This window comes from Eleginops maclovinus, chromosome 20 (assembly GCF_036324505.1).
Source record: "Eleginops maclovinus isolate JMC-PN-2008 ecotype Puerto Natales chromosome 20, JC_Emac_rtc_rv5, whole genome shotgun sequence".
Classification (NCBI taxonomy): domain Eukaryota; kingdom Metazoa; phylum Chordata; class Actinopteri; order Perciformes; family Eleginopidae; genus Eleginops; species Eleginops maclovinus.
This window is the reverse complement of record NC_086368.1, coordinates 5,966,885-5,993,911: the sequence shown is the minus strand read 5'-3', so window position 1 is coordinate 5,993,911 and position 27,027 is coordinate 5,966,885. Positions and strand designations below refer to the sequence as shown.

Here is a 27,027-nt window from a genome sequence, read left to right as displayed (position 1 = left end):
GCTCGCTTACATTCAGCAGGCAATGATGCATAAAGATCAAAATGATTTCCAAAACCATTTGTAGGATACAGTGAAGGACAAACATCATGACTGCGTCTTGTTTAAAAATAACATTGATATCTGTTCACTGACCGCTAATCTTTTGTGGAATTTCTACCAGGCAAGATTAAATTGTTTTGCCTCATCATTCTAACATTCCTTTTTACATTAGATATTATTTAGCTGACTTCATTGGAAGCTTCTTACATACACTCTAATATAATAATAATAGACATGCCTACGGGAGCAATTTGGGGTTAAATAGGCCCGGTTATGCTTTTCTATTGGGTAGCGCTCCAACACATTGATAGGCTAAAGAGTGGGACATCTCTAAGTGGTTGACCAATCACAACAAATCAAGCTAACCAATCACAGCAGACTGGGCTATAAATGATGTAGTACCTCAAAATGTTTTATCAACGTTGACAACACACTTGTTTGGAGCTAATTATTTGGCAAGCTAAATCAGACCGAACTTAAAACAACAGTGCTTACTATACCTGACAATGCTGTTTCATGATAATGCTAATATAATTATCAGCAAAAATGGGTTTTGTGTTGAAATGAAAATGGAGAGGAAAGTTACCGTGTGATTTATCGACTAGTTCAGTCTTATTTGATTTTTAAAACATGCAAACTAAATACATATGCTTTACTGAATGAAAGGTGTGTTGATTCTTCTGTTTTGTGTGATTTCAGTTCTTATATGCACTGCAAGTGGGCCACTCTGGAGGAGCTGGAGAAAGATCCCAGAATCCACCAGAAGATTAAACGCTTCAGGACCAAACAGGCTCAGATGAAACATCTGTTCACTGAGGTAACCGTTTATCACCCCTGTGTTCTGTCGAGCTTATTTTCTCCTTTTAAACCTTGCTGGACAAATTCATATTTAATCATGTAGCACGGCTATTAGTGACAGTAGTTATTGGACAAATGTAAACGTGATTACTTCAGGGGCATAATGAGGGGCCACACTTTCTCATAATTCACGACCAGTGTCACTGCAAAGTGTTGAAAGTGCTGTAAAGGTCAAAATGTTAGCTCCATCATGCTGTAACCAAGGCAACACCAAGATTTAGAAGCCTTATTTGCCTTCATTGAATAATTTAAATGTTATGCTAGCGGTATTTGTTAGACTTCATTATCCTCCTTTATCTAAGCTATTTTTTAAGTATTGTTAATTTTCATTCAGGCTGGAAGGAAATAACAACAACAGAACAACACTGTTAAATAAACAAAAAAAACAAATTGTAAAAAGCAAGGAAACAGATTCAGCTTAATAAGCTATTTGTTATTATAATAAAGGGTTTTGTAGGTTTTTTTGTTATAACTGGTTTGTTTTACATGGAAGCTTTTGAAAAAAATTCAGCAATATTGATACAAAAACCATCATCTTATTAAATAAGGTGTGTCCTACTCATTTAGCATAACTTTGAAAAGTGCATTGATTGTGTGTGTCATATGGTCATATGATATGAAAGCAATGCAACTTTTTACGACATTTCAATCAAGAAATTGCTCAATTTTCACAACATTATTCATACTAAATAAGAGAAAATACTAAAATCCCCCTCCAAATAAAGATACTAGTTTTACTTGTTATTTTACATTCTTACCCAGCCTTTAGAGTGGTGCAGGAAGTACTAAAACTTGAAATTGAGACACTGATTTTAACACTGAACAAACGTCTGTGGTCAACACAACTCAACAGATTTTTACGTTTTGTTCTCCAACATAAAATACCTCAGTAAATAATGCACTCGTCATCACATCGAGCATTAGCCACCTTTAGCTTAGCGCTTGATGACATGAAGACATGCAACTGTGATGTAGTTTGTTTATAGCCTAACGTTATCTTTTTGATTCTAGCCATTGCATTTAGATAGATAGATACTTTATTCATCCCAAAAGTGGCATGTATATATAGTAAGAAAAACATAAAAAAAAAAAAAAGTAATTCAAACATTTGCGGCAAGTAAACACAAAATCACAATAGAAAATACATACATCCCTAGTATACCTAAATAATACACAAAATACCAAAATATTGAATAAATTAAGTACTTTACAATATAACGCAAACTTTTTTCACTGAGGGCCACATACAGAAAACATACCAAGAGCTGGGCTCCTCACTAGAGGTGAGGTATAATCAAGGGGCAACCTCCGGTGCTGAGCAGTGAAACACATACGGAAGTGCCAAAAACTGCAGTGTATCGAATGGCCGCGTGGCCTGGCTCCAAAACAGAGCAATTTACATAGACCCCCATGTTAAAATGCCATTTTTTACAGCAGAAATAAACATGTTTACAGCGTGGTACAAAATTGCTTTTGGTCTCTATAGCTAATTTCCATATTCATGACAACTGTGAGGAGGGTGCATTTCTATATAAATCTCCCGTTTTAATTATAATAAGGCTTAAAGTTATGCATAATTAAGGGCGTGGTCGCTTTGATTGACAGGTTAGAGCCGTCAGTGGGCGCTAGTCGCTAGTTGTCTGATCTGCTAGCTCCGCTAACAGCCTCTGCACTGATAATGCGTCTTGTTTGGTATAATTCCTTAAAGCAGCAATAATAACTATGACTATGCAAGCCAGTATCAATATTACATTTGCCATCACATGTAACTTAGCTTATTAAACGTATTAAAAGTAACGTTGTAATCGAGTGTTCCATAGCAACGACTCGTGAACTGAGTCTTTGGAGCCTTCGCTAGCTTGGTAGCTTCGAGCTAGATGGGCGTGTTTCAGCAGCCATGCCCGCTTCTGCTCAACCCTATGTCCATATTTGGATTAGCCGGGAGTGGGCGGGAGGTAGACTGAGAAGATGTCGACTGTAGGAATCGCCCACTTTGAGCTTCATTACGGCTCTTCACAACCCTACGAGTAACGTCACGGATACTACGTCCATTATTTATACAGTCTATGGGTATAATGCTTTATAGGTTCAGTTATATAAAAGCAAAATCAATCAAATGTAGGTAAATTATTCTTGATACTTGAAAATGCTTTAAGAGAAAAACAGCCTACATCACTGCTCTCTGTAGGGTTTCATTTATTTTGTTCGCAGCTCATTCCTTTAAACAGAAGCCTCAGATTGCTTATATGGTATGAAGGGTCTATTTCAAGGTTGTGATGCATAAGTTATTGGGCTTTATATCATCAACTCACATTTGTTAAAACATTTTTCAACCTTAAATGACGGAATTGATTTGACATTGGGCTCATTAACAGATGAATCCTACTGTGTAATATATTTCACATATATATTTAAGAAGTACAACATAAGACAAGCAAGTTTCATTTGTGGGCCATATTCCAATATACTATACTATACAAGAATTTGCTGAGGGCCAATTAAAAAATGAAAATTGGGCTGCATTTGGTCCTCGGGCCATAGTTTGAACACCCCTCATAAAAACAGTCTCACTATGCTACAGGAATGTATAGAAATATACTACAGACCGATAAAGTCATTAGATTGAATATACATTATAACTGTGCAAATACCTGTTGTGCAAATTGTTCTGGGTTCTGGGAGACGGGACACTGAGTTATGGCAGTTGCCAGGAATGTTTTCCTGTACCTGTCCTTGTGACATTACGCTTTAAAAATGGTGGTGTTAAAATGTGGAGATTATCCTGCTTATCAAAACATGTCAGTATCATAAATATGTGTTGGCCACAGATCCTATTTTTTGCAATATTCCAAAAACCAATGGAAAAATCCCATTGCTATTTGTTGACATTGGCTTTTTTGATGCTAACTTCAGGGTCGGATACAAAAATACGTCATCACTCCACCACTTAATTGCTTTATAAAATAGTTCCATACCTGATTATTCATTTTAAATTAATAATGATGAATAATCCTGTTGTTCCATCTCTCTGTGTCTCCTCGTCAAGCCTGATGAGGACTTATTTAACCCGGATTATATTGAGGTGGACCGGGTGTTGGAGGTGGCTGTTACTACAGACACTGAGACTGGAGAGGTATGTACTCCAGCACTAAAACACACACACACACACACACACACACACACACACACACACACACACACACACACACACACACACACACACACACACACACACACACACACACACACACACACACACACACACACTCCCTCAGCAGTGTTTGTCTGGATAGTAAATGGTTATCACTAAAGGTCCTCAGTGTGGGGCTGCACTCTTATTCCTGTGGCATCAACACACAGTGTGTTTCCCCTGTGTGTTGCAGGAGGTGACCCACTACCTGGTGAAGTGGTGCAGCCTCTCGTATGAGGAGGCCACGTGGGAGCTGCAGGAGGACCTGGACCCCGAGAAGATCAAGGAGTTTGAGGAGATCCAGAAACTGCCGCCAGACCTCAGACACATGGTGAGGGGGAATACTGAACGAGCGATTAGAGGGAAAACTGCAGTTTGATTCAATATTTTAACATAGAAGCGAAGATTTAGAAAGCAATCTTGTTTTTGAAGTACTACATCAACAAAGCTGGATGACTGTAGACAGAAACACTTATCTGTGGAAGGAGAAATAGTCAGAGAGAGAGTCTATCATATTATATAAATGAGCAGAGTATTGTTAGCAGGGGAATAATATTTTTTTCAATTAAAAACAACCATAATTTACCAATGCATTGATAAGAATCAGAAAGGGGTTTCTTGCAAAGTCTACACATATGAGCAATTTACTCTGGTTTGTACACTCCAAAAAATAATTAAGCCAAAAGCGAATACTTAAATATTTTAATTACATGTACATTTTCCATTAAACTGTATTACGTATGTTTAATATAAATACTCAGATTCAATGCTATGTTTTTCATTACGTTGACTTAGTATGAAATAATAAAGTAACTGTTAGAGCAGCATTGTGAAGCGCAAACCTAACTTCACGATCTGTAAGAATACACACATGCAGACAATACTATTCGTCTATGTACAGCATAAACACGTTCAAATAACCTTTCATCTTCAATAACGTATTGTTAAGCAGCGGAATATTAAACAGTTACACTCACCTAAAGTCTGTCGGCCGGCGGTGTATGTTCAAACCAAGTCTTTCTCTTCTTTTTTTGGTTTTATGGTGTTTGGCACCTAGAAAGCTCCAAGTCTACGTCTAGGGTGAACAGTCAACGTCAGTGATGTCATGATGTTACCTTTGTGCGTTACCTCCCTTTAGGGTCTGTCTTCCCTTTATGTGATCTAATAGAATAAACTGTAGTAATTGTCTTACATTCAGTTCATATTCAACATATTCATGTTATGTTCAATTGCTTGAACAAATAAACTTTAGATTTGACAGATTTCAGGTATATTTTATCTGAAAATATTGCTTCATATTTACGTTGGCCAAGAATCTGAATGGTAATAAATAAAACACATTAAGAAAAAAAAGAAAAAAAATGTACGGACCAGATTTAGGATTATGATAAAACTTTTAACATGAGAAATACAAATGTAGAAATATTTAAACTAGATATAAATGTACAAAAAACTAACTACAGCATAATATGACAAAATACAAAATATGCACATTCAAATATATGCGTTAATAGGAATTAAAGTTGAGAGCCGGAGGGGTTCCGGGCCCTGTTGATGAGGCGGGTAGCAGAGGGGTAAAACCTGTTACTGTGGCGAGAGGTTTTGGCCCTGATGGGCTTAAGCCTCCTGCCAGAGGGGAGCAGGGCATACAGTATGTGTCCAGGGTGGGGGGGGATTAGCAGATTGCAGCCAACAACCTGCGCAGAGTGGATGATTCGCTGCAGCCTTTTCTTATTTGTAGGTTTTTAAGTGATGGACATAATTGGCATTTCCAGTCAACACAGAACTTGCATTAGCTTGAAGCATTTAACCCAACATCTCACATTTAATTGAATGAATGTACTAAATTAAGACTTTTTATATCTGCAAGGGCTCCTACAACTCTTTCCTCGTGCTCGGTTTCTTTTCCAACCAGGGAAACATCTGTCAAAAAGAACACCGCCAGATTTGAATTGCTAAGAGATACAGAGATGTGGGCGGCAATTCAGACCTAGATAGAAAATAGTGAGCAGAAACACTTGGCTTGGTAGGCAGATGAAAGGAAAAGGGAAAACAACATCATGTGTGTCTATTTCATCTCAGGAACAACACCTGCCCACATCTGCACCATCTCAAATTCACCATCTTGCCCTTGTTTTCTTTTTTCAGTCAGTGTTATGGTCTTTTCTTTCTCCTCCAGCTTGATTTTATATTTCTTTCTGGATGTGAAATTGAGGTTTTGAAAGCTCTATTAAATCCATTCAGAGCCTCTTCACTTGTGTGACCCATAATCCTCTCCACATCTGTGATTCACACTGCATCAATATGAAGAACACACAGACAGCCTCAGCACAAGCCCTTTATTGTAAGACAGAAATTCTCTGTCTAACACAATCATTTACTTTGCTGGATGTTGAATGCAAAATTGCTGCTCAAAATGTAGCAATTTACTTTTTTCTACTCCTGAGGAAAGGAGGAGTGAGACCTGAGAGAATTATTCCTGCCCTTTAGTTGTTATTCTTAAAAAATATATATATATTATTTTAACTTATTACGCCTCGGCAGCAACAATCTCCACTTATTTTATTTTTGGTCCATTACACCTCAAAACTCACACGGCTTCCTCGCTTACCTTTTGAAAAATTGGAACAACTTATGATCAGAATCACAAGTACTCTATTTATCCATGGGGAAACTGAGTTTCATGACAGTTGTTCCATTTTCGAATGAAAAAAAACAAGAGACACATACAATCAAATATTTGTTTTAAAATATGAAGTAGTAGTGTGCAAATAAAAGACTAAATATAATGAAAATAAATTATTTTAAATCAGATTTTTGCTAGTTCTTTAGTTGGACCTAGCGTTGAAAAATCCTATGACATCATATCTAATAAAGGGTTATTGGTTATATATGTTTTTAAAAATTCAGCCTGATTTCACCTGTAGTATCTATTAGCGTATTCTCTTACCTTTTTTCAAAATTGGAACAATTTATTGACCTTTCATCAGAATCAGTAATACTTTATTTATCCTGAGGAAAATTTCGTTTTGTGACAGCTGTTCCATTTAAGAAGGAAATAAATTAAATGATTAATACATTAAAAATATTTGTATTAACATTAGAAGTAAGAATGTGCAATGGAAAGATTAATATGTGTGTGTGTGTGTGTGTGTGTGTGTGTGTGTGTGTGTGTGTGTGTGTGTGTGTGTGTGTGTGTGTGTGTGTGTGTGTGTGTGTGTGTGTGTGTGTGTGTGTGTGTGTGTGTGTGTGTGTGTGTGTGTGTGTGTGTGTGTGTGTTATTGCAGGAGCGTCCTCTCCCAGAGAAGTGGCAGAAGTTGGATAACACCAGAGCTTACAGGAATGGAAACCTGCTCAGAGAATACCAGTTAGAGGGAATGAACTGGTTACTGTTCAACTGGTACAACAGGTGAGTAAAAGAAACACAATTATGTTGGTTTATTTTTAAGCAGTGTAATAATCAGAAACACACTTTGTATACATTCAGTTTTTTTGTTGTGATGTCTCCTGTATGTTTTCATTTTATCTGCAACAAGAAAACAACATGTCATCAATTTATTACAAAACCTAAACTGGATTAAATGAATTACTTTGTTACAGTAGATTTACCATCACATGTATATCTGAATATACTTTTAGTCCCAGCATCCTTGAGTGAACACTTCGTATCACAAAGTCTTTTTTAACACCTCATAATTCAACCTAAATTAATATTTATTGATTAGACGTCTATATATGAACATTTAGGATTAACTTCAGCAGCAATTAAACGGCCAAAAACAAACACAATGTCTCTCCGAAGAAAAGTTAAGAAGGACCCAGCGTAATGAGTTACTTATAGAAGCTATTAATAGAACAATAAGAAGTAAGACCAAACTGCAACAGGCTGCACACTTCCCTAATGTTAACTCAAGTAGTAATGCATTAATTCACCTAATTAGTGTCCTTACAAGAATTAAGTATTCATTAGTTTATTTAACAGGGACAGTGCACATTTAATATCACTGCTGTTTGTGTGCCAGTTATCCAAGAGACTTTATTTCATCAGAACAGATGTTTCTAGTTCACCCCACAAACTCATTATAGAATTTGAAAAATACAGAGGTAATGAAATCATTAAATACATGCAACATAAAGGCTCAAAATCAGTGCATATATCCCCTGTAGTTTTAGTTTTGGATTATAGCTTACACCATCCCCTTATTGTCTGCTTCCCTCCCTAGGAAAAACTGCATCCTGGCAGATGAGATGGGTTTGGGAAAGACCATCCAGTCCATCACCTTCCTGTTCGAGATCTTCAGCATGGGGATCCGCGGGCCCTTCCTCATCATCGCCCCCCTGTCCACCATCACCAACTGGGAGCGGGAGTTCCGTCAGTGGACCAACATGAACGTCATCGTGTACCACGGCTCGCAGATCAGCCGGCAGATGATCCTGCAGTATGAGATGTTCTACAGAGACCCACAGGTAGAGTCTGAATCTCCATCAGTCATAACCCAGTGATGAGTCAGCTGTGAGTCTTTATAAATAAAGATGGAAGGTGTGGGTGGTTGTTCTTATTTTTTTAGTTTGGGCAAGAACCACAGACCCTCACAAGGATACAAAAATGGAGGAAGTCTTCAAAAGTGCAGAACATTACCTGCTGTTGAATATTTTAAAGGATGACACTGCGATGGCCGTCAGGTGCAAACACGTTACAAAGGCCCAAAACCTTTTCTTAAAAAGAAACACGCAAAATAAAAATAAAACCAATACACGTTCGTATGAGAAACATCTTCACCAACTTGACAACACATCTGCAGCATTAAGAAAACATGGGCGGTGAAAATACAAAGCGCTGCAAGAGGCTCAAAACACGACGGAAACCATAGGACACTAAAAAGTGATGCACACAGCTGGAGTGCTGTTGACATTCAGGTGTTTTGTCAGTGTATTTAAAATGACTAGGTTAGCTACGTTAGCTAGCTAGCTTAAAGCAGATTTGTAATATTATCTGAAGGAATCATAAGATGAAATAGTTAACATAAGCCAATAGGACTTACATTTTAAGTAAAAATATACTATTACTATACTGAGACGTACAATTATGAAACAAACTGAATCTGCCAACAGTGACAGTTGGCCAACTTTACATCTGTAATGTTTGTATGTATTTAATTTAACAGTTCTGTACACGGTTTTTCTGGTTTGTTGTGCTTTTTTGTCCTTTTATCTTTGTTTGTTTTCTGTTCTGTTTTTTTTTCTATGTCTGTTTAACCTTGCTTTTGTCGTGACCCCCTTGAAAACGAGATGGTGCAACTCAATGGGTTTATCCTAAATAAATACACTTCTATACTACCTCTGAATGTCCACAAGCGCTTCGGTCCCAGCTGTGTGCATCACTTATTAATGTCCCCTGGTTACCGTTGTGTATTCAGCTTCTTGCAGCGTTTTTTATTTGCAGCATTTCGTTTTTGCTGCGCTTTTAGTAAACGCTGCACATCTTTTGGCAATTTGGTGAATGTTTTCTAATTGCTGTGTTGGTGAAGATGTTTCTTCATTTGCATGGGTTTTGGAACATTTGTATTTTTTCTGAAGCTGCAGCATGTTTCTCCTGATGGAAGTGTTTTTAGCCAGTTTCACGGGTTTGCACCTGTCGGACACCGTATAAGACGGATACCCATAGAACAATCGGTAACACTTAACTTGAATGGGTGTTCATAAGACTGACATAACATTGTCATAACCATGACATGACACCTGTCTTAAACATTAATGAATACTTATGACAGTTGTCGTTAAGTGTCATTCGGTAAGTTATGTCACTTTTGATGCAAAGGTGGCCTTGTTTGAGATGTCCTTGTTGTGACAACTTGACATAAACCAAGACAACAAAACCTGTCATAAACATGTCATAGCAGACCTAACAGTCAAACTTAAGAAAAATGTTTAGCTTGATATCTTAGCGCGACATTAAACCGTCATATATGGATGTCTGCTATGACATAACTTACCGAATGACACTTAACGACAACTGTCATAAGTATTCATTAATGTTTAAGACAGGTGTCATGTCATGGTTATGACAATGTTATGTCAGTCTTATGAACACCCATTCAGGTAAAGTGTCACCGAACAATCTTTATCTCTCTCTCTCTCTCTCTCTCTCTCTCTCTCTCTCTCTCTCTCTCTCTCTCTCTCTCTCTCTCTCTCTCTCTCTCTCTCTCTCTCTCTCTCTCTCTCTCTCTATCTCTCTCTCACTCATTCTCATTGACCTCTTTTTCCGCTCTACTTCACCCCCCTATGTAGGGTGGCTCCATTTTGGACGTAATGATCACAGAACATGTCAGTTTAGTTATCTACAATGAAGTTTATATCTGTTGTTCATACAGTAGTTCATGTTCCTTCTGCTGCATGTCCAGTCTCTGATGAACTCATCAATACAACAGTGTATGAAGCTCATAGTTCTGACTTTGTCCTTCAGAATTAATGTGCTCATGCATAATTAAAGCACTGTTCAGCACTGTCAGAGGCATTGAGTGTTTTTATTATAAGATTAAAATGAGTGAGGCATGAAATGCAATGAAGCTCCTCTCCGTAATCGAAACGCAGGATGGTGTCCTTCCCTGAGTCGATCTTTGATGTGTTCCGTTCTCAGGGTAACACCATCCCAGGCATACTGAAGTTCCACGGCGTGATCACCACCTTCGAGATGATCATGGCCGACTGTCCAGAGCTGAAGAAGCTGCACTGGCGCTGCGTGGTGATCGACGAAGCCCACCGACTGAAAAACAGGAACTGTAAGCTGCTGGAGGGACTCAAGCTCATGAACCTGGTCAGTGTGTGTGCATTGATCTGCATGTGTGTGTGTGTGATGATTAAAATGTGTAGTACCTTTATGTTAAGCATTTCAGCTGTGGAGTTATTCTTTTTTACAGAAGAGACTGCACCAATCTGTCTATGTTTAAATCACAAATCATAACTTAGTGTCTTAATGTGGATTTGAGGTTGTGTGTGGTTTATTTATTAAGTTCTTATTAACGATTGTTTCAATTAATTTAACCTATACATGCAGTGTCTTTGAGTTCCTAAAAAAGTCTAGACATTAAATGTATTATTAGTTTATTTATTTCTTGATTTTATTTTCTGTCACTCAAAAAAAAAAAAAAAGATTAGATTAAATCAACTGCATTCACAAATAACATAAAACAAAAATAACAAAATAAAAAAAGACATAAACAGTAAATATATACATATCAATACTAGAGTCTCAACACAATATGAAAAATACAGAATAAGTACGAACATTTATAATTCAGACCAAACTTACAGTGGGGCAAAAAAGTATTTAGTCAGCCACCAATTGTGCAAGTTCTCCCATTTAAAAAGATGAGAGAGGCCTGTAATTTTTAGGTATACTTCAAGTATGAGAGACAAAATGAGAAAAAGAAATCCAGGAAAATCACATTGTAGGATTTTTAATGAATTAATTGGTAAATTCCTCGGTAAAACAAGTATTTGGTCACCTACAAACAAGCAAGATTTCTGGCTCTCACAGACCTGTAACTTCTTCTTTAAGAGGCTCCTCTGTCCTCCACTCGTTACCTGTATTAATGGCACCTTTTGAACTCGTTATCAGTATAAAAGACACCTGTCCACAACCTCAAACAGTCATACTCCAAACTCCACTATGGCCAAGACCAAAGAGCTGTCAAAGGAGACCAGAGACACAAGTTGTAGACCTGCACCAGGCTGGGAAAACTGAATCTGCAATAGGTAAGCAGCTTGGTGTGAAGAAATCAACTGTGGGAGCAATTATTAGAAAATGGAAGACATACAAGACCACTGCTAATCTCCCTCGATCTGGGGCTCCACGCAAGATCTCACCCCGTGGGGTCGAAATGATCACAAGAACGGTGAGCAAAAATCCCAGAACCACACGGGGGGACCTAGTGAATGACCTGCAGAGAGCTGGGACCAAAGTAACAGAGGCTACCATCAGTAACACACTACGCCGCCAGGGACTTAAATCCTGCAGTTCCAGACGTGCCCCCCTGCTTAAGCCAGTACATGTCCAGGCCCGTCTGAAGTTTGCTAGAGGGCACTTGGATGATCCAGAAGAGGATTGGGAGAATGTCATATGGTCAGATGAAACCAAAATAGAACTTTTTGGTAAAAACTCAAGTCGTCGTGTTTGGAGGAGAAAGAATGCAGAGTTGCATCCAAAGAACACCATACCTACTGTGAAGCATGGGGGTGGAAACATCATGCTTTGGGGCTGTTTTTCTGCAAAGGGACCAGGACGACTGATCCGTGTAAAGGAAAGAATGAATGGGGCCATGTATCGTGAGATTTTGAGTGAAAACCTCCTTCCATCAGCAAGGGCACTGAAGATGAAGCGTGGCTGGGTCTTTCAGCATGACAATGATCCCAAACACACCGCCAGGGCAACGAAGGAGTGGCTTTGTAAGAAGCATTTCAAGGTCCTGGAGTGGCCTAGCCAGTCTCCAGATCTCAACCCCATAGAAAATCTTTGGAGGGAGTTGAAAGTCCGTGTTGCCCAGTGACAGCCCCAAAACATCACTGCTTTAGAGGAGATCTGCATGGAGGAATGGGCCAAAATACCAGCAACAGTGTGTGAAAACCTTGTGAAGACTTCCAGAAAACGTTTGACCTCTGTCATTGCCAACAAAGGGTATATAACAAAGTATTGAGATGAACTTTTGTTATTGACCAAATACTTATTTTCCACAATCATTTGAAAATAAATTCTTTAAAAATCCTACAGTGTGATTTCTGGATTTTTTTTTCTCATTCTGTCTCTCATAGTTGAGGTATACCTATGATAGAAATGACAGGCCTCTCTCATCTTTTTAAATAGGAGAACTTGCACAATTGGTGGCTGACTAAATACTTGTTTGCCCCACTGTATACTAATAGAAAATATAAACATAGGATGCTATACACAATACAAAAGTGTGTTGCAGTTTTTCTTATATATTTAAAATTAAATTGTAAACGCATTTGTTATTCTTGCATATTATTGGGAAGAGCAACACAGTCTTAATGATCCTGTTATACCTGCCATGTTGTCATACAGACACTCTTCTCTTGTGTCTATTCATCAATCTCTTTTTATGATGATCTCATGGGATACCGTTTCAGTTCAGTATGAATAAATGTCATGACAAGCGACATGTTCCTTTTCATGTGTCACGTTTCTGTTGAAGATAACCCTGTTCATGTTCCTAACAGGAGCAAAAGGTTCTGCTGACAGGAACCCCTCTGCAGAACTCGGTGGAGGAGTTGTTCAGTCTGTTGAATTTCCTGGAGCCGCTGCAGTTTCCCTCTGAAAGCACTTTCCTGGAAGAGTTCGGAGACCTCAAAACAGACGAGCAGGTGTGCTGAGAAAACATTTTTGAATGCAGGTGCAATACATCGTAGACTTTAGTTAGGATCCAGTGGATAGCAGTGTTGTTGGTGTTAAATGAAAATGCATCCAAACAATGATACCTTTTTCAGCAGTTGTTCGTGTTCTGTTGCCTAGGATAAACATTTCATTTTTATTTTACTCAAAACAAAAATGTTATTTAGAAATAACATTTTTTATCCAAGGAGGAATACGGTTTAGAATAGATGCTTCATTTAGAATAATAGAAGGATAAAAACACAAGTAAAAGTATAAAATGTGCAGTAAAAGATGTAATGAAAAAAAACAATATTATATTAAGGTAAGAAGTTAATGTGAAAATGAGCACATTGTACAATAAAAAATAAATAATATATACAAATGTGTATCGACATTGGTGTATTAGTAAGACAAAAAGGATATATGTAGAGCTGCACGAATTACGCCCTGTGGACATAAAGTAGCTTTTCTTTGAAGAACAAATATGTGTGTATCATTTGCATTCTTATCACAAACACACCTCCTCCTGTGTTCCTGTCAACAGGTGAAGAAGCTGCAGGCCATTCTGAAGCCAATGATGTTGAGGAGACTGAAGGATGATGTGGAAAAGAACCTGGCGCCTAAAGAAGAGACCATCATAGAGGTGCGTTTCCCTGACTCAGGAACACGTCTGCATCTCGTTATGTGTGTCAGCGCTGCGGTGGACAAGTGGTACATACAATTAATTCATAATGAATTGATTTTCTTCCTCCATTTGTGTTCCTGCAGGTGGAGCTGACCAACATTCAGAAGAAATATTACCGCGCCATCTTGGAGAAGAACTTCTCCTTCCTGTCCAAAGGAGCAAACCAGCACAACATGCCCAACCTTATTAACACCATGATGGAGCTCCGCAAGTGCTGCAACCACCCCTACCTTATCACAGGTACACACACACACACACACACACACACATACACACACACACACACACACACACACACACACACACACACACACACACACTACACACATATCGCACTCCTTCATTCTCAAAATGAATACCAGTGTCCTCTTCTTCTTCCCTGGTCATAACTGCGACTGTTTGATGACACAACAGCTATAATTAACAATTAGTTATTGATCTATAATCACACTGCACTTTGATACGCCAATACAGCTCCACTCCAAATTTGTCTTAAATCTCAATCTCTACATGTAGGCTATGGCAGCCATTCCAGTGTCTGTTGAATTCTAGCAGAGAAATGTTGTCAGTAGTTTATAGAATACAATAAAAATAAATAATTGAACTCAAAGACTACCTATAAATAATAAAACCAGAGAAACTGATAATGCTGAAGTGGTATTCCGGAGCTGTATGTGTTCTACAAAAGCAGTCATAATAAACAGAGTAAGAAACTGTGATCAGACTCAAAAATATTTCATTTGTTCCGCAGCGGAACATTTACATTGTAACGGCAAAGAGGACAGTGCAGATATAGACAAAATAAAATAGTAGACTAACAAATCAAATAAAGAGGCAAGCACACAATAATTCAATACAATAAAATTAAATAAAAGAGTTCTAAAAATTGGGGATTAATAGCAGGATCACAATGTTCCTATAAAACTGAAAAGAGCTATGTGTATTAAACTAAACTGAAGCATTTTCTGTTAGTTCAGATTGTATTTGTGCTGTTTTAAACTGCAGTATGTGCTCATGTGTTTCAGTGTATACGCTGCTGCCTGAGTATGATAAATTAAAGGCAGTTTTCCTTATAAATAAAATCTCTGAGCAGAGGACACATTTGTGATACTGAATATCTTGGTTTCTTCTTTTCTAAGGTCACATTGTTGTGTTGTCTTACATGATATACTTCAGAAAAACACATCTTATTGATATTTATTTTGCATTGTCTTTGATAATGAGGTAATCCAAAAGAGAAGGAAATTAACCAATGGACTTTCATCCTCCTCCCCTTTCTGTTTCTTTCAGGAGCGGAGGAGAAGATTCTGGAGAGCTTCAGGAAGTACCACAGTCCAGAGGCGCTGGACTTCCAGCTGCAGGCCATGATCCAGGCGGCTGGGAAACTGGTGCTGATCGACAAGCTGCTGCCCAAACTGCTGGCCGGGGGACACAAAGTGCTCGTTTTCTCGCAGATGGTGCGCTGTCTGGACATCATGGAGGACTACCTCATACAGAGACGGTGAGGGAACAAGAATGTGAAGCAACATTTGGTAGAAAAGACATGAATGGAAAGTTGCCTTTATTTTTATTGTTTTATGCAACCAATTCAATAGTTATACAGACAATGTACAAGAAAAAAAGTTAGATGAAGCATGAGGGCAGAACACATACTAAAGCTCATGAGGAAAATTGCCCCGAGAGATATTCAATACATTTCACGGCGAAATAACTATAACCTTTATGATCAACAAGAAGGAAACCGTATCGCCCACAGAGGGGATATTTACATTCTGCATTTGACCCGTCCTAGTTTTAGGAACAGTGGGCTGCCATATGTACGGAACGCTGTGGGGAACGGTGCCTTGCTCAGGGACAGTAGGACTTGGTCTTTCAGGGTCTTGCACCACTGACCTTCTGGTTCCCAAACCAAGTCCCTCAGACTTTGCCAACACACACAAAAATAGCCCATTGTGCTCTGGCCGGCTCTGTTGTGATTTGTCAACCACTGAGAGATGTCTGCCTCTTAACGTATCACGTACAAGGTCTAAGAGCACTAGCAAATAAAAGCACAAGTGTTGCATAGTGATGCCACTATGCTGTGGAAGTAAATAAAGGAGCCAATGGAGTGAGGAGAGAAACTCCCTCTTGAGGGTACTTTGGGATTTTAGCCTTTGCAGACCATTTACATGCACAAAAAACTATAAAACAAACTACAGGAAAGGGAAACCCCAAAAAGCATAATAGGGCCTCTTTAACATACATGTATGTAACCTGCTAGTAACCTGCTGGGTTCACACCATTTCATAATTTATCACTGGTTATCGATGAGCTATGTGATTTAATGGTTGTTCTATAGAGCTTTCTACACAATATATTGATTTGTCTGTCTGGGTACGAGCTGACATCAGTTTGGAAGTGTTTTTGGAGGTGTTGTGGATCACCCGAGATAAATAAATAAATGTATTAACCTTGGCATTACTAAACAACAACCTCTGTTTGCTGCAGCTACACGTATGAGCGCATCGACGGCCGCGTGCGAGGGAACCTGCGGCAGGCGGCCATCGACCGGTTCTGCAAGCCGGACTCGGACCGCTTCGTGTTCCTGCTGTGCACCAGAGCGGGGGGGCTGGGGATCAACCTCACAGCTGCAGACACCTGCATCATCTTCGACTCCGACTGGAACCCCCAGAATGACCTGCAGGTGGGCCGACAGTGGGGAGAGGGGCACAAAGTCACAGTACACACAGGAGGGGGGATTTTAACCTCATCCAGACAGTATACTGCAGTTCTGATGAAGAGGACGGACTGCCAGCTGTCATAAATGATAAACATATCAGTAAATAACTGTCAATGTAAGAATCCAGAGCTTCTGCTTCATAAGCCATTTAATATTTAGTGGCATTTATCCTTTTGAGTATTAAATATATGACAGAGTGTATGCTTCAAAGACTGATTCTAATAATGAAGTCACCTGTCAGTGTTAATCTGTCACACAGTTTCGATCTTGTGTCAAAAAGTGTAATGCTCTCCAAATTGATTGACATTTCCAAAAATGTGTGGAGTGCTCTTTGTTGGCAGAAATATATGTTCTCCTCCACAGCCAATTAGTATGGAGGGCACTATTGGATTTAATCTGCTCTTTGTGTACCATAATAACTCAAATCAGTTGATCTTATTAAACTTTCGGATACATTTTTAGAACGTTGATCAAATTCAGGAAATGTAATTATAAACTATTTAATTCAGTGCAACTTCGTTAAAATAGGAATGTAATTATATTTGTGTAAAGGTAAAAACTGAAAGGAAACAGACATATGCACAACAGGCTAATGAGCTGTTTGGACCCTGATGAACTGACAAAGAAACTAATAAAACAAATCTAGTTGTATGAAAAATCATTCAATGGAAATCAAAGTTTAGTTAAGCATGGTTTAAAAGAGCTTATTATTATTTTTGTAAAATTTGGTCTTGTCATTATTAATAGTTACAGCAGCATAAATGCCGATAATGTACCAAGTAATGGAATCATATGCAATAAAGATACTATCAGATGGTTGTATATCTCATATGGTATTAAACATTATGACTGTAGTGATGTAGGCTCAAGCTACATTCATCAATGTTAACACTTTAAATATCTATGAAATAAATCCAAAAATTGCACAAAACCCTTAATACGTGCAGTAGCAGGGACATTTATGAAGGATCAGTATTATAGGTTTTACATTTTACGTTATATTTCATCTCTTTACTCTGACCCGCTCCAGGCCCAGGCGCGCTGCCACCGGATTGGCCAGAGCAAAGCGGTGAAAGTTTACAGACTGATCACCAGGAACTCGTACGAGAGGGAGATGTTCGACAAGGCCAGTCTGAAGCTGGGACTGGACAAAGCCGTGCTGCAGGACATCAACCGCAAGGGCAGCGTCAACGGGGTGAGGCACTATCAGCAGATACCAGGAAGGGAGTAATGTCACATTTTCCAGCCGATTTCTAAACCAGTGTTATTATTGGTATCAGGAGGTCATGTTGTTCCTGCAGTGACTGCTGGGGACACTGAAACACCACGTCAATGTGCCTTCACAGCCTGTGAACAATTTTTAAAGTTATTTGGTTTGCCATGGACTCACAACCTATGGGGGTCGTATTCATTTAGTTCTCGAAGCCATTTCAGACAAAGTTCAGACAGGGGTTTTCCAAACTTTTTCGTTGAGGGCCACATACAGAGAAACATACGGAGGGAAGGGCTCCTAACTTTGCCTCATAAGTTAAGTTATAGAATAGCAAAAAAAAAGAAAACTGCCTACATCACAGCTTTCCATAGAGTTTCATTTATTTTGTTACAAAAAGTTATTACTTATAGTAAGGAGAAATAGGAAGGGTAGATTTCGAGCTATTTTTAATCTTTTTTTTTTTTCAACTAATATTTAGCAGAAAATGTTTTCAACTTGAATGGATTGAATTTATTTGAAAAGTGGGCATCTTAACTCATGCATACTACTGTATAATATCTGTTTAAGAAATACGATATAGGAAAAGCACATGTTTCAGGTGTGGGCCATATTCCATAATACTGTTTTAGTTTGCTGAGGGCCTTTTCAAAGTGGATAACGGGCAGCAATTGGCCCCTGGGTCGTAGTTTGGACACCCCTGTTTTAGAGTAAAGAAAGATTTTTTCAACATAAGTCATAAGAGACCAAAAGACTCTGAACACAACATTTTATTCATCAATTCTGAAAAACCCCGGTACACGGAGCGGGAATCCTGCATCATCTGCTCCTCCTGCAGCAGCTGGAAGGAGGGAGAGAGAACTGCTTCGTGAAGGACTTCAAAGTTATGACGGATTCCCCTTTTCCACTTTTTGTGTCGATGGCAGTAAACAGCATGAACATTGGCTGGTGTCAGGCTGATGCATCAGTTAGATATTGCAAGATAGTGAGGGTGTTGCTCTCTTTGTTTTACATTTGGTCAGACGGATAATAAGGAGTATGAGTGTACATACTAACTGTGTGGCCGAAACTTACCGCAGGTGCAGCAGCTTTCTAAGCTGGAAGTGGAAGATTTGTTAAAAAAAGGAGCATACGGAGCGCTGATGGATGAGGAAGACGAGGGCTCCAAGTTCTGCGAGGAAGACATCGATCAGATCCTACAGAGGCGAACTCAGACCATCACCATCGAGACTGAAGGGAAAGGGTCCACCTTTGCTAAGGTAGGATGCTGATTGACGAAAATACCTGTTCACTAAGGTCTAAAGTTATTGTGGTGTTGTGTATATATTTTATGAATTTTAGCATGAAAAGTGTGTTTGAGTACCATGAAAAGCGCTCTATCAAAAATCAATGTATTCAAAACTAAGATATACAGTATTTAGTGATTTTGGATATTTTTCATCACTCCTTTCTAATGTGCAATGTGTTGGACGGTAGACATATATCCTAAATTATTTTGTTATGTGATCAAATTGATTTATCTAAGGCCTTTAGTTTTTACTGAGAGTTTTTTTCTTGGCTTAATACGGTGGTTTATTTTGTCGGTCTTAATGTTGTTCCTCAGGCTTTTTGGAGGAAATGCTTAGAATATTTTGGCATAAAGTTCAAATATGAAGACACTAAATATCTGTGGAAAAAAATTCAGCTCCACAACACGGATAACATCACCCAGAATCTGACTCTTTTCTTCTATTATTCTTCCCTCAGGCCAGTTTCGTCTCCTCTGGTAACAGAACGGACATTTCTCTGGACGACCCCAACTTCTGGCAGAAATGGGCCAAGATCGCTGAGGTGGAGATCGACTCTAAATCGGAGAAGGTACAGAGTAATGGAGAGAACAGAAGAGAAGAAACAATACAAAGGGAAGAGGTTTCAGAGAAAAAGGACAGAACAGGAGAGGAAGGAAGCAGGGAACATGTGAGTGCGGAGACAGAAAGAAAGGCGGATGCTGAAGCAGGAGAAACAGTGAACATCCAACAGGAGATAAACATGAATTATGCAAAAGTAAGAAACAGGTAGAAGAGGATGAGTACTGGGGGAATGGATGGAAGAAGCAACATAGGGAACGATACAAGGCTCAAAGAGAAAAATAGTTGTGATCCAAGTTAGAAAACATAGAGCTGGAGGATGTGTGAGCTAAACCAAGCTCCTAAACTGGAAAAAGAATCAACAAGGGCATGAATAGAAAAATGATAAAGGAATCAAGGTTTCCCTTTCCTTTGGCCTTTATGTTTGTCTCCTCTCATCTACACTACCCTCCTTTCCTTCCTCCTCTCTGTTCCTTTTATACTTATTTATCTTCTCTTTCCTTCTTTTCTCTTCCCCATCTCTTCCTCATCTCCTTTATCCTTCCTTTCCTCTCCACTACTCTCCTTTCCTCTCTGTTCCTTTTATACTTCTGTCTCTTCCCTTTCCCTCTTTTATTTACCTTCTCTTTTCTTCCTCATCTCTTCATCTCCTTTCTTCTTTACTCCTTTCCTCTCACTCTCCTTTTGACTCCCCTCCTCTCCTCTTTTTTACTCAATTCTTCTTCTTCCTTTTCTACCTCCCCGTTTTCTTCATCTTTTCTTCCTCTCATTTTTTTTGATGAATTAAGCACAAAGCACTGCTTCTGTCACCATACCTGAAAGTGTGTGTGTGTGTGTGTGTGTGTGTTTGTGTGTGTGTGTGTGTGTGTGTGTATGTTCGGTGTGTGTAATATGACACATCACTTGAATCTCTTAATAGTTGACACCCTGTGTGTGTTGACATGTCTGTCTTCTCTGGCGTTCCTCTCTTATAAAAACTGTCTGAAGGATAAAGCTCTCCTCAGATCTCCCCTCCTCTCGCTCCTCTAAAGTCTTCCTTTATACTTGTCTCCCTCCCCCAGGAGTCCTTGGTGATCGACACGCCCCGGGTGAGGAAGCAGACCCGTCACTACAACTCCTTCGAGGATGACGAGCTGATGGAGTTCTCGGAGCTGGACAGCGACTCGGAGGAGCGGCCGTGTCGGACTCGCCGCCTGGGAGAGCGAGCCCGCCGCTACCTCCGGGCCGAGTGCTTCCGGGTCGAGAAGAACCTGCTGATCTTCGGGTACGACCCCGGAAATAATTCACATGTGGCTGCAGTTTAAAGAGGCCCTTTTATCCCTTTTCTGTAGTGCAATATAGGTTTGTGTGCATGTAAATGGTCTGCTAAGGCTCAAATCCCTGTGCTCCCTCCAGAGGGAGTCTCTCCTGTTTCTTTGGAGTTGTTTCTCTTTCACTTCAAGTGTCTAAGGACAGAGGACATCAAACATTATCTGGTATTTCTCTCTTTAGTAGTTCCCCTTTATCGCTAGCATGAGCATTAGCTAGTCTTCCCGGGTTCCACACACATACAGTCAACACACATTTAGACACTATAGCCACAAAATAGTCTCAAGCTTAGTGAACGCGGAAATGTTGAGTACACCAAGGTTTTACAATGGAAGTGTATAGATCCGGCCCCCAGCACACAGAAACTTCCGGATGCTAACTTACATATGTTTGGGATTTTGCACTTTTTGCACAAGTTGCGTTCCCTTGGCAGATTTGGACCATTTTGGAGTGGTTTTGGGGGGTTATTGAGGATGCGGAATCCATTTCACCAGACATTTTCAGGATCAACAGGACTCTTTGAGCTGGCAATTAGACTATAAGCACAAGAAACAAACAACTCGTCGAATTAACAATGAACAAGGATAGAATTTCAATCTTTATTATGCCAGATATGAAATGAATCTTCAAGTAATTACTGAATAATGAATAACACACTACTACAGTAGAAAGTAATTCTTAACAAATATAAGCGCTTGTTTGAAATCATCTTAATATGTATATTTTTAAATCCTGTGCTTTCAGATATATTCATTTAAAATTAAATGGAGTAAAATATTGAATAATAAGTCACTCTTTTTAATTTCCCTCTAAACAATATGAACACATGTCTCACATCTTACAGCCAGTGTTAAACCTCAGTGACGCTCACTCCAATAAAAAGCTTCTTGTGAGCTTATCTATGTTTACACTGGTGCACTGTTGTGGGCTGAACATATACAACAATCAGAGCAAACTTCAATGTCGCTGAAGAGAAAATAAATGTACACTCTTATTGTTTTTTTGTTACAAATGAACATATATTGACTGTATGTATTGCTACTATATTCTATATCTGAATTGTTCCTGTGGTTTTTGCTTCCGTCTTCATTCTTAACTGTATCTTTCAGCTGGGGACGATGGAAGGACATCCTTAACCACGGTCGCTTTAAATGGCATCTGGCAGAGAGAGACATGGAGGTGATCTGCAGGTAAGGAGAACGTCCTTTTAAAATGACTTTACCCTACATTCTGAGTAAATCAGGGAAAGACATACTAGCAAACAAATAAATACTAATACATGTTTTTTACTCAAGTATTATGTAAGGCAACAGAACAATGTAACCTCAGATATTTGGTATCAAAAAAGTTTATGCTCATAACTCAGTCCTGACATTGCCTTTAGAAGAGGGAAATAAAAACATGGAGGTATAAAAACTAATATCTTTTTGTTTTGCAGGGCTCTGCTGGTTTACTGCCTGAGACACTACAAAGGTGATGACAAGATCAAAAGCTTCATCTGGGATCTGATCACACCCACCAAGGAGGGCCAGGACCAGGCACTGCTCAATCACTCCGGTTAGCATTTCACCATTAGCATGCACTGTGACGTTAGCTTAAGGCCTTTTACTCATGTCTTCTGTTTAAAGAGCACTACACACATTTAGTATTGCACACTGATGAATACATAAACACACAATGGACGGATTCAAAGGGAAAAACATGTATGCAGCAGAACCAGGTTTTTTTTAAATCCAGTACTTAGCAACTATAAACAGACTTTTGTATTGGTTACTTCTTAAAAACAATAATTATATCATGTTATAATGTCTTTTATCATAATATGTCATCATTTCTGGTCACTCACAGACATTTTTTTGCACTCTACTATAATTTCCATAGCTATATACATAATAATCTTTTTCTATTGCTTATTCCTTTCACTTTCCTGGGGTATAGGCTGAGATTATACTGTAAACTCTCTATTATGATACTTGAATTTGTAACTTTATGTAATGCAATGTTATGTTTTGTGATTGTTTTTATAAAGCATGTTTGCTTTGTATGGGTGCTTATAACTACAATTATACAGTGCTAGCAGATTATGCTACATTATTAAATGTTTATAATTCATTGTAGACATGGTTATCATAGAAATCAAATCAAACTGTATTTACATAGAACTTTTCATAAAAAAAGGTGACACAAAGTGGTCCGAAAACAAAACAAAAAATTCCAGATACAACCGCAATAGTAACACATAACTTTGTGATTAAAAAAAAAACTTTATTCCAACAGATGTCAATAAACACAGAACTCAATAAACAAGAATACAGTAATAAGATAAGAATACTTCAATAATTCAATTAAAGTTGACCTATCTCTTTGAATCTCCCACTTTAGGTTTCACGTTATAGGGGTAAAATGTTAGCATGAAGTTCAGTACTGAAAATCTATTTTGAGGATTAACAAAGAGGACCCCCACTCCTCCTGTGTTCCAGGTTTATCAGCTCCAGTTCCTCGGGGCCGGAAGGGGAAGAAGTTAAAGAACCCACTAAGCGTCCCTGAGCTGAAGAACGCTGACTGGCTGGTGCACTGTAACCCTGAGGTGGTGCTGCAGGACGAGAGCTACAAGAAGCACCTGAAGCAGCACTGCAACAAGTCAGTACAGCTACTAACAGTCTGCTGCTGGTGTCTCTGATGGACCTCTGTGCTGCCACCAGTTTAAAAGGGTTGTTTTCTCTTTGGTTGTGTAATTTTTGCACTGCAGAACAACAGATACTAATGCGGGTAGGTTCTCCAACAAGAGCCCTTAGATCAGGGGTGTCAAACTGAATTTCATCGCGGGCCATATTAGCGTTATGGTTGCACTCAAAGGGCCGGTTTTCACTTTAAGACAATATAAATATACATATATATAAAATAATGTATTATTACATTATTGCCTCTGCATTGGATAATTAATGGTTTTGGTAATAACTACATCTGAAAGCAGAAGTCTAAGGCAAAGAATTGCCAGAGAAAATATGCTACAACATTTGTACAATGTATTTCAAAAATGAGTTTGGTAGCATTAACACATAGTTGTGCACTGACATATGGTGCACGTAGACACAGAAATACAGTATGTGGGTGCACACTTACATTTCTCTGTCTGTTAAATAAATCCCATGAATTTATGAGATGAAGATAGCCTTATTTATTTTTTTAGATCAAGCACTATTTAAGTATTTATAATTTAAATTTTGCAATATTTGAATAGTCTGAAAGTCAAGACCTTGAAACCCTCTTGTTCCAGGCCCTGGTGTGTTTCACTTCCACCTGTCACTCATTGTTGTCAGGGATGAGGAGGGGGCGGTGAGGACAAACAGAGAGGAGACGGTGATGGCGGGAGTTTTCCTCCTGCCATCACAAACTTTACACACGTATTTACAAGTATTCATCGTCTGAATATAGAGATAACAAATGTATAAGCTGCAAGTCAAGACCTCATATCTTTCTCAAATCACAAAAGTGGCAATAACCATAATGCAAGTTTATTTTAAAAAACATAAATCCATGTGTGTCTCTGAATGAACCGGACTGACTTTAACAGAGCGAGTCGTTCTGTGAGGAAGCAGCCGTCTGTTGGTTCCGGTGTTTCTTGTCTCGGTTGCTGAAGCAGACTTTGCTCCGTGTTTGGTGTCGCTGTGCCGCTGTAAGCTCTGTCACTCACTGCCTCACTCGACACTGTCTGAAGTCGCTTCAGTGCGCATGTCACAAAACGAGATGAATTGAGGCACATGTAGTTTACGGGCAACAAGCTTCTGTAAAGCGGCCTGTAGCCGTATAATACACATATTATTTTCTTTGAAAACTCTCCCGGGCCACATAAAATGAGTTAGTGGGCCGGATTTGGCCCGCGGGCCTTGAGTTTGACACGTATGCCTTAGATCCTCCACTGCCTTGCTTTTACAAATCCCAAGGGTATCGCACAAGAGCTCTGGGGAGGCTGCGTTCTGTTTTCCCCGTTGATCTTAGAACAGCAAATTCCCTTGAAATGTTTAAAAGTCAATTTAAAATCTATCTTTTTTAATATGGCTTTTAATTTGGGTAAACTTTCAACTCTCACGGGTCATTATCCATATTTTACTCTTTTTTTCTGTTTTGCTTTTTTGTTTAATTTTTAATTTTTAATCTATTTTAATTTCTTCAGCTTCACTTCAAGGGAATTTCATTAGGATCAGTGTTGATGTTTGAGATTGTTCTCTATTTATTTTAATATTGTTCTGTAAAGCACTTTGGGCTGCTTTGTGCATGAAAGGTGCTATACAAATAAGGTTTATTAAAATATAGTTTATTATTACTAGTAAAGAAAAACAGAATAGATTAATATGTAATGTGGTGTGATGATGATATATTGTTATAAAGTTGAATACTCACTCCTGATTGGTCAAATACGATAGCAGTCTGCTCTTTTCTGACTGCTTCTAAGGACTTTCAGATCATGGACTTTGTGCAGTCGTATTGATCCGCGGAAAGAAGTCCTGTCAATATAACGTCAGTAGTGCCGAGAGAAGGAAATTTACTTTATTTTAAGTGACGTTACTGTTAGTGCATTAGAACAAACTATTTTTTTCTTCCGGATTTTTGCAAAAATTACCGCATTGCTGCACATTATCCCTTACATGTACCACCCCCCATCTCTCTCTACGCAGGGTGCTCCTGAGGGTGCGGATGTTGTACTACCTGAAAGTGGAGGTGTTGGGTGAAGCTGCTAATCAAGCTCTGGAGGGGATACCCGCCAGGTATGGAGTAGAAGCCGGTGGCTGGGGTTTAATTGTTGATAAGCTGTCCTGCCAATGCCAAGCAAAATCTGGCAGGAAATTGGGTTGATGATCAATTGAGGTGATAGCATGGACAATGCACTTGTATGCACATAAAGACCAGATTTTTGTCCTTTCTTAGCAATTAAATGGTTTCTGTATCCTGGGGAATACAGTCATTAGACAGGCTGTGTCCATGTGTAAAATGGGTGTAACATTGTGGTTACATGGGGGTCATATGGGTGTAATAACAGTGCAACATGGGTGTAACATGGGTATATATGGGTGTAATACTGGTCAAGGACTTTAATAGGGGTGTATTAATGCATAACATGGGTGTAATAACTGTGTAACATGGGTGAAAATAGCAATCAATTAAAAGCAGAACATTCAAAAGGAGGGATGAGACTGAAGTGCTCAGACTCTCATCCTCTCATTGCCCTTGAGTGTTTGCTCGTGTCTTCAGTAATCTAGGGAGTCCTGACAGCAGCGACTGACACATTGATTGTTTGCGTTCGTGTATGTGTGTTTGTGTTGACAGTAAACTGGAGGTGTCACTCCCCGACATCGACTACATAGAGATCCCAGCTTCGTGGTGGGATACAGACGCCGACAAGTCTCTGCTCATCGGAGTCCACAAACACGGTGAGCACTGCTGTCAGACTGCACCTTTTCATACAATCGTGTTGCTGCACCTTTTAAGTAGATGATCCAACACTGTCCTTTGCAAAAGTATTAACCATTGTTGGTGTGTGTGTGAACATGTGTTTTACTGTGTGTGTTTTCCTTCCTTTGAACAGGCTACGAGCGGTACAACGCCATGCGTGCTGATCCTGGACTGTGTTTCCTGGAGAGGGTGGGGATGCCCGACGTCACGGCGCTGTCTGCTGAACAGGGAGGAGTGGAGGGGCCCGCCGACATAGCTGACAGGTAGAATACACACACACACACACACACACACACACACACACACACACACACGCACAGGGTCATACAGTA

The 27,027-nt window shown here is 39.1% G+C and overlaps 1 protein-coding gene across 3 annotated transcripts in view; it reads left to right on the top strand.

Moving 5' to 3' along the window:
• The window catches only part of chd6 (chromodomain helicase DNA binding protein 6), a 117,487-nt gene that overhangs the window by 58,939 nt on the left and 31,521 nt on the right, over positions 1 to 27,027 (top strand). For 2 of the 3 annotated variants that reach the window (XM_063909903.1, XM_063909902.1), the window contains exons 9-29: positions 739 to 856; positions 3,944 to 4,030; positions 4,281 to 4,418; positions 7,375 to 7,496; positions 8,311 to 8,554; positions 10,725 to 10,901; positions 13,322 to 13,465; positions 14,020 to 14,118; positions 14,244 to 14,400; positions 15,451 to 15,661; positions 16,648 to 16,843; positions 17,910 to 18,074; positions 19,169 to 19,348; positions 19,836 to 19,946; positions 20,998 to 21,200; positions 22,354 to 22,434; positions 22,683 to 22,801; positions 23,725 to 23,884; positions 25,921 to 26,010; positions 26,570 to 26,673; positions 26,829 to 26,958. In XM_063909903.1, coding sequence (XP_063765973.1) covers positions 739 to 856; positions 3,944 to 4,030; positions 4,281 to 4,418; positions 7,375 to 7,496; positions 8,311 to 8,554; positions 10,725 to 10,901; positions 13,322 to 13,465; positions 14,020 to 14,118; positions 14,244 to 14,400; positions 15,451 to 15,661; positions 16,648 to 16,843; positions 17,910 to 18,074; positions 19,169 to 19,348; positions 19,836 to 19,946; positions 20,998 to 21,200; positions 22,354 to 22,434; positions 22,683 to 22,801; positions 23,725 to 23,884; positions 25,921 to 26,010; positions 26,570 to 26,673; positions 26,829 to 26,958 — 3,036 coding nt within the window. The remainder of the gene's footprint in view (positions 1 to 738; positions 857 to 3,943; positions 4,031 to 4,280; positions 4,419 to 7,374; positions 7,497 to 8,310; positions 8,555 to 10,724; positions 10,902 to 13,321; positions 13,466 to 14,019; positions 14,119 to 14,243; positions 14,401 to 15,450; positions 15,662 to 16,647; positions 16,844 to 17,909; positions 18,075 to 19,168; positions 19,349 to 19,835; positions 19,947 to 20,997; positions 21,201 to 22,353; positions 22,435 to 22,682; positions 22,802 to 23,724; positions 23,885 to 25,920; positions 26,011 to 26,569; positions 26,674 to 26,828; positions 26,959 to 27,027) is intronic. The other variant, XM_063909904.1, reaches the window with a different exon arrangement.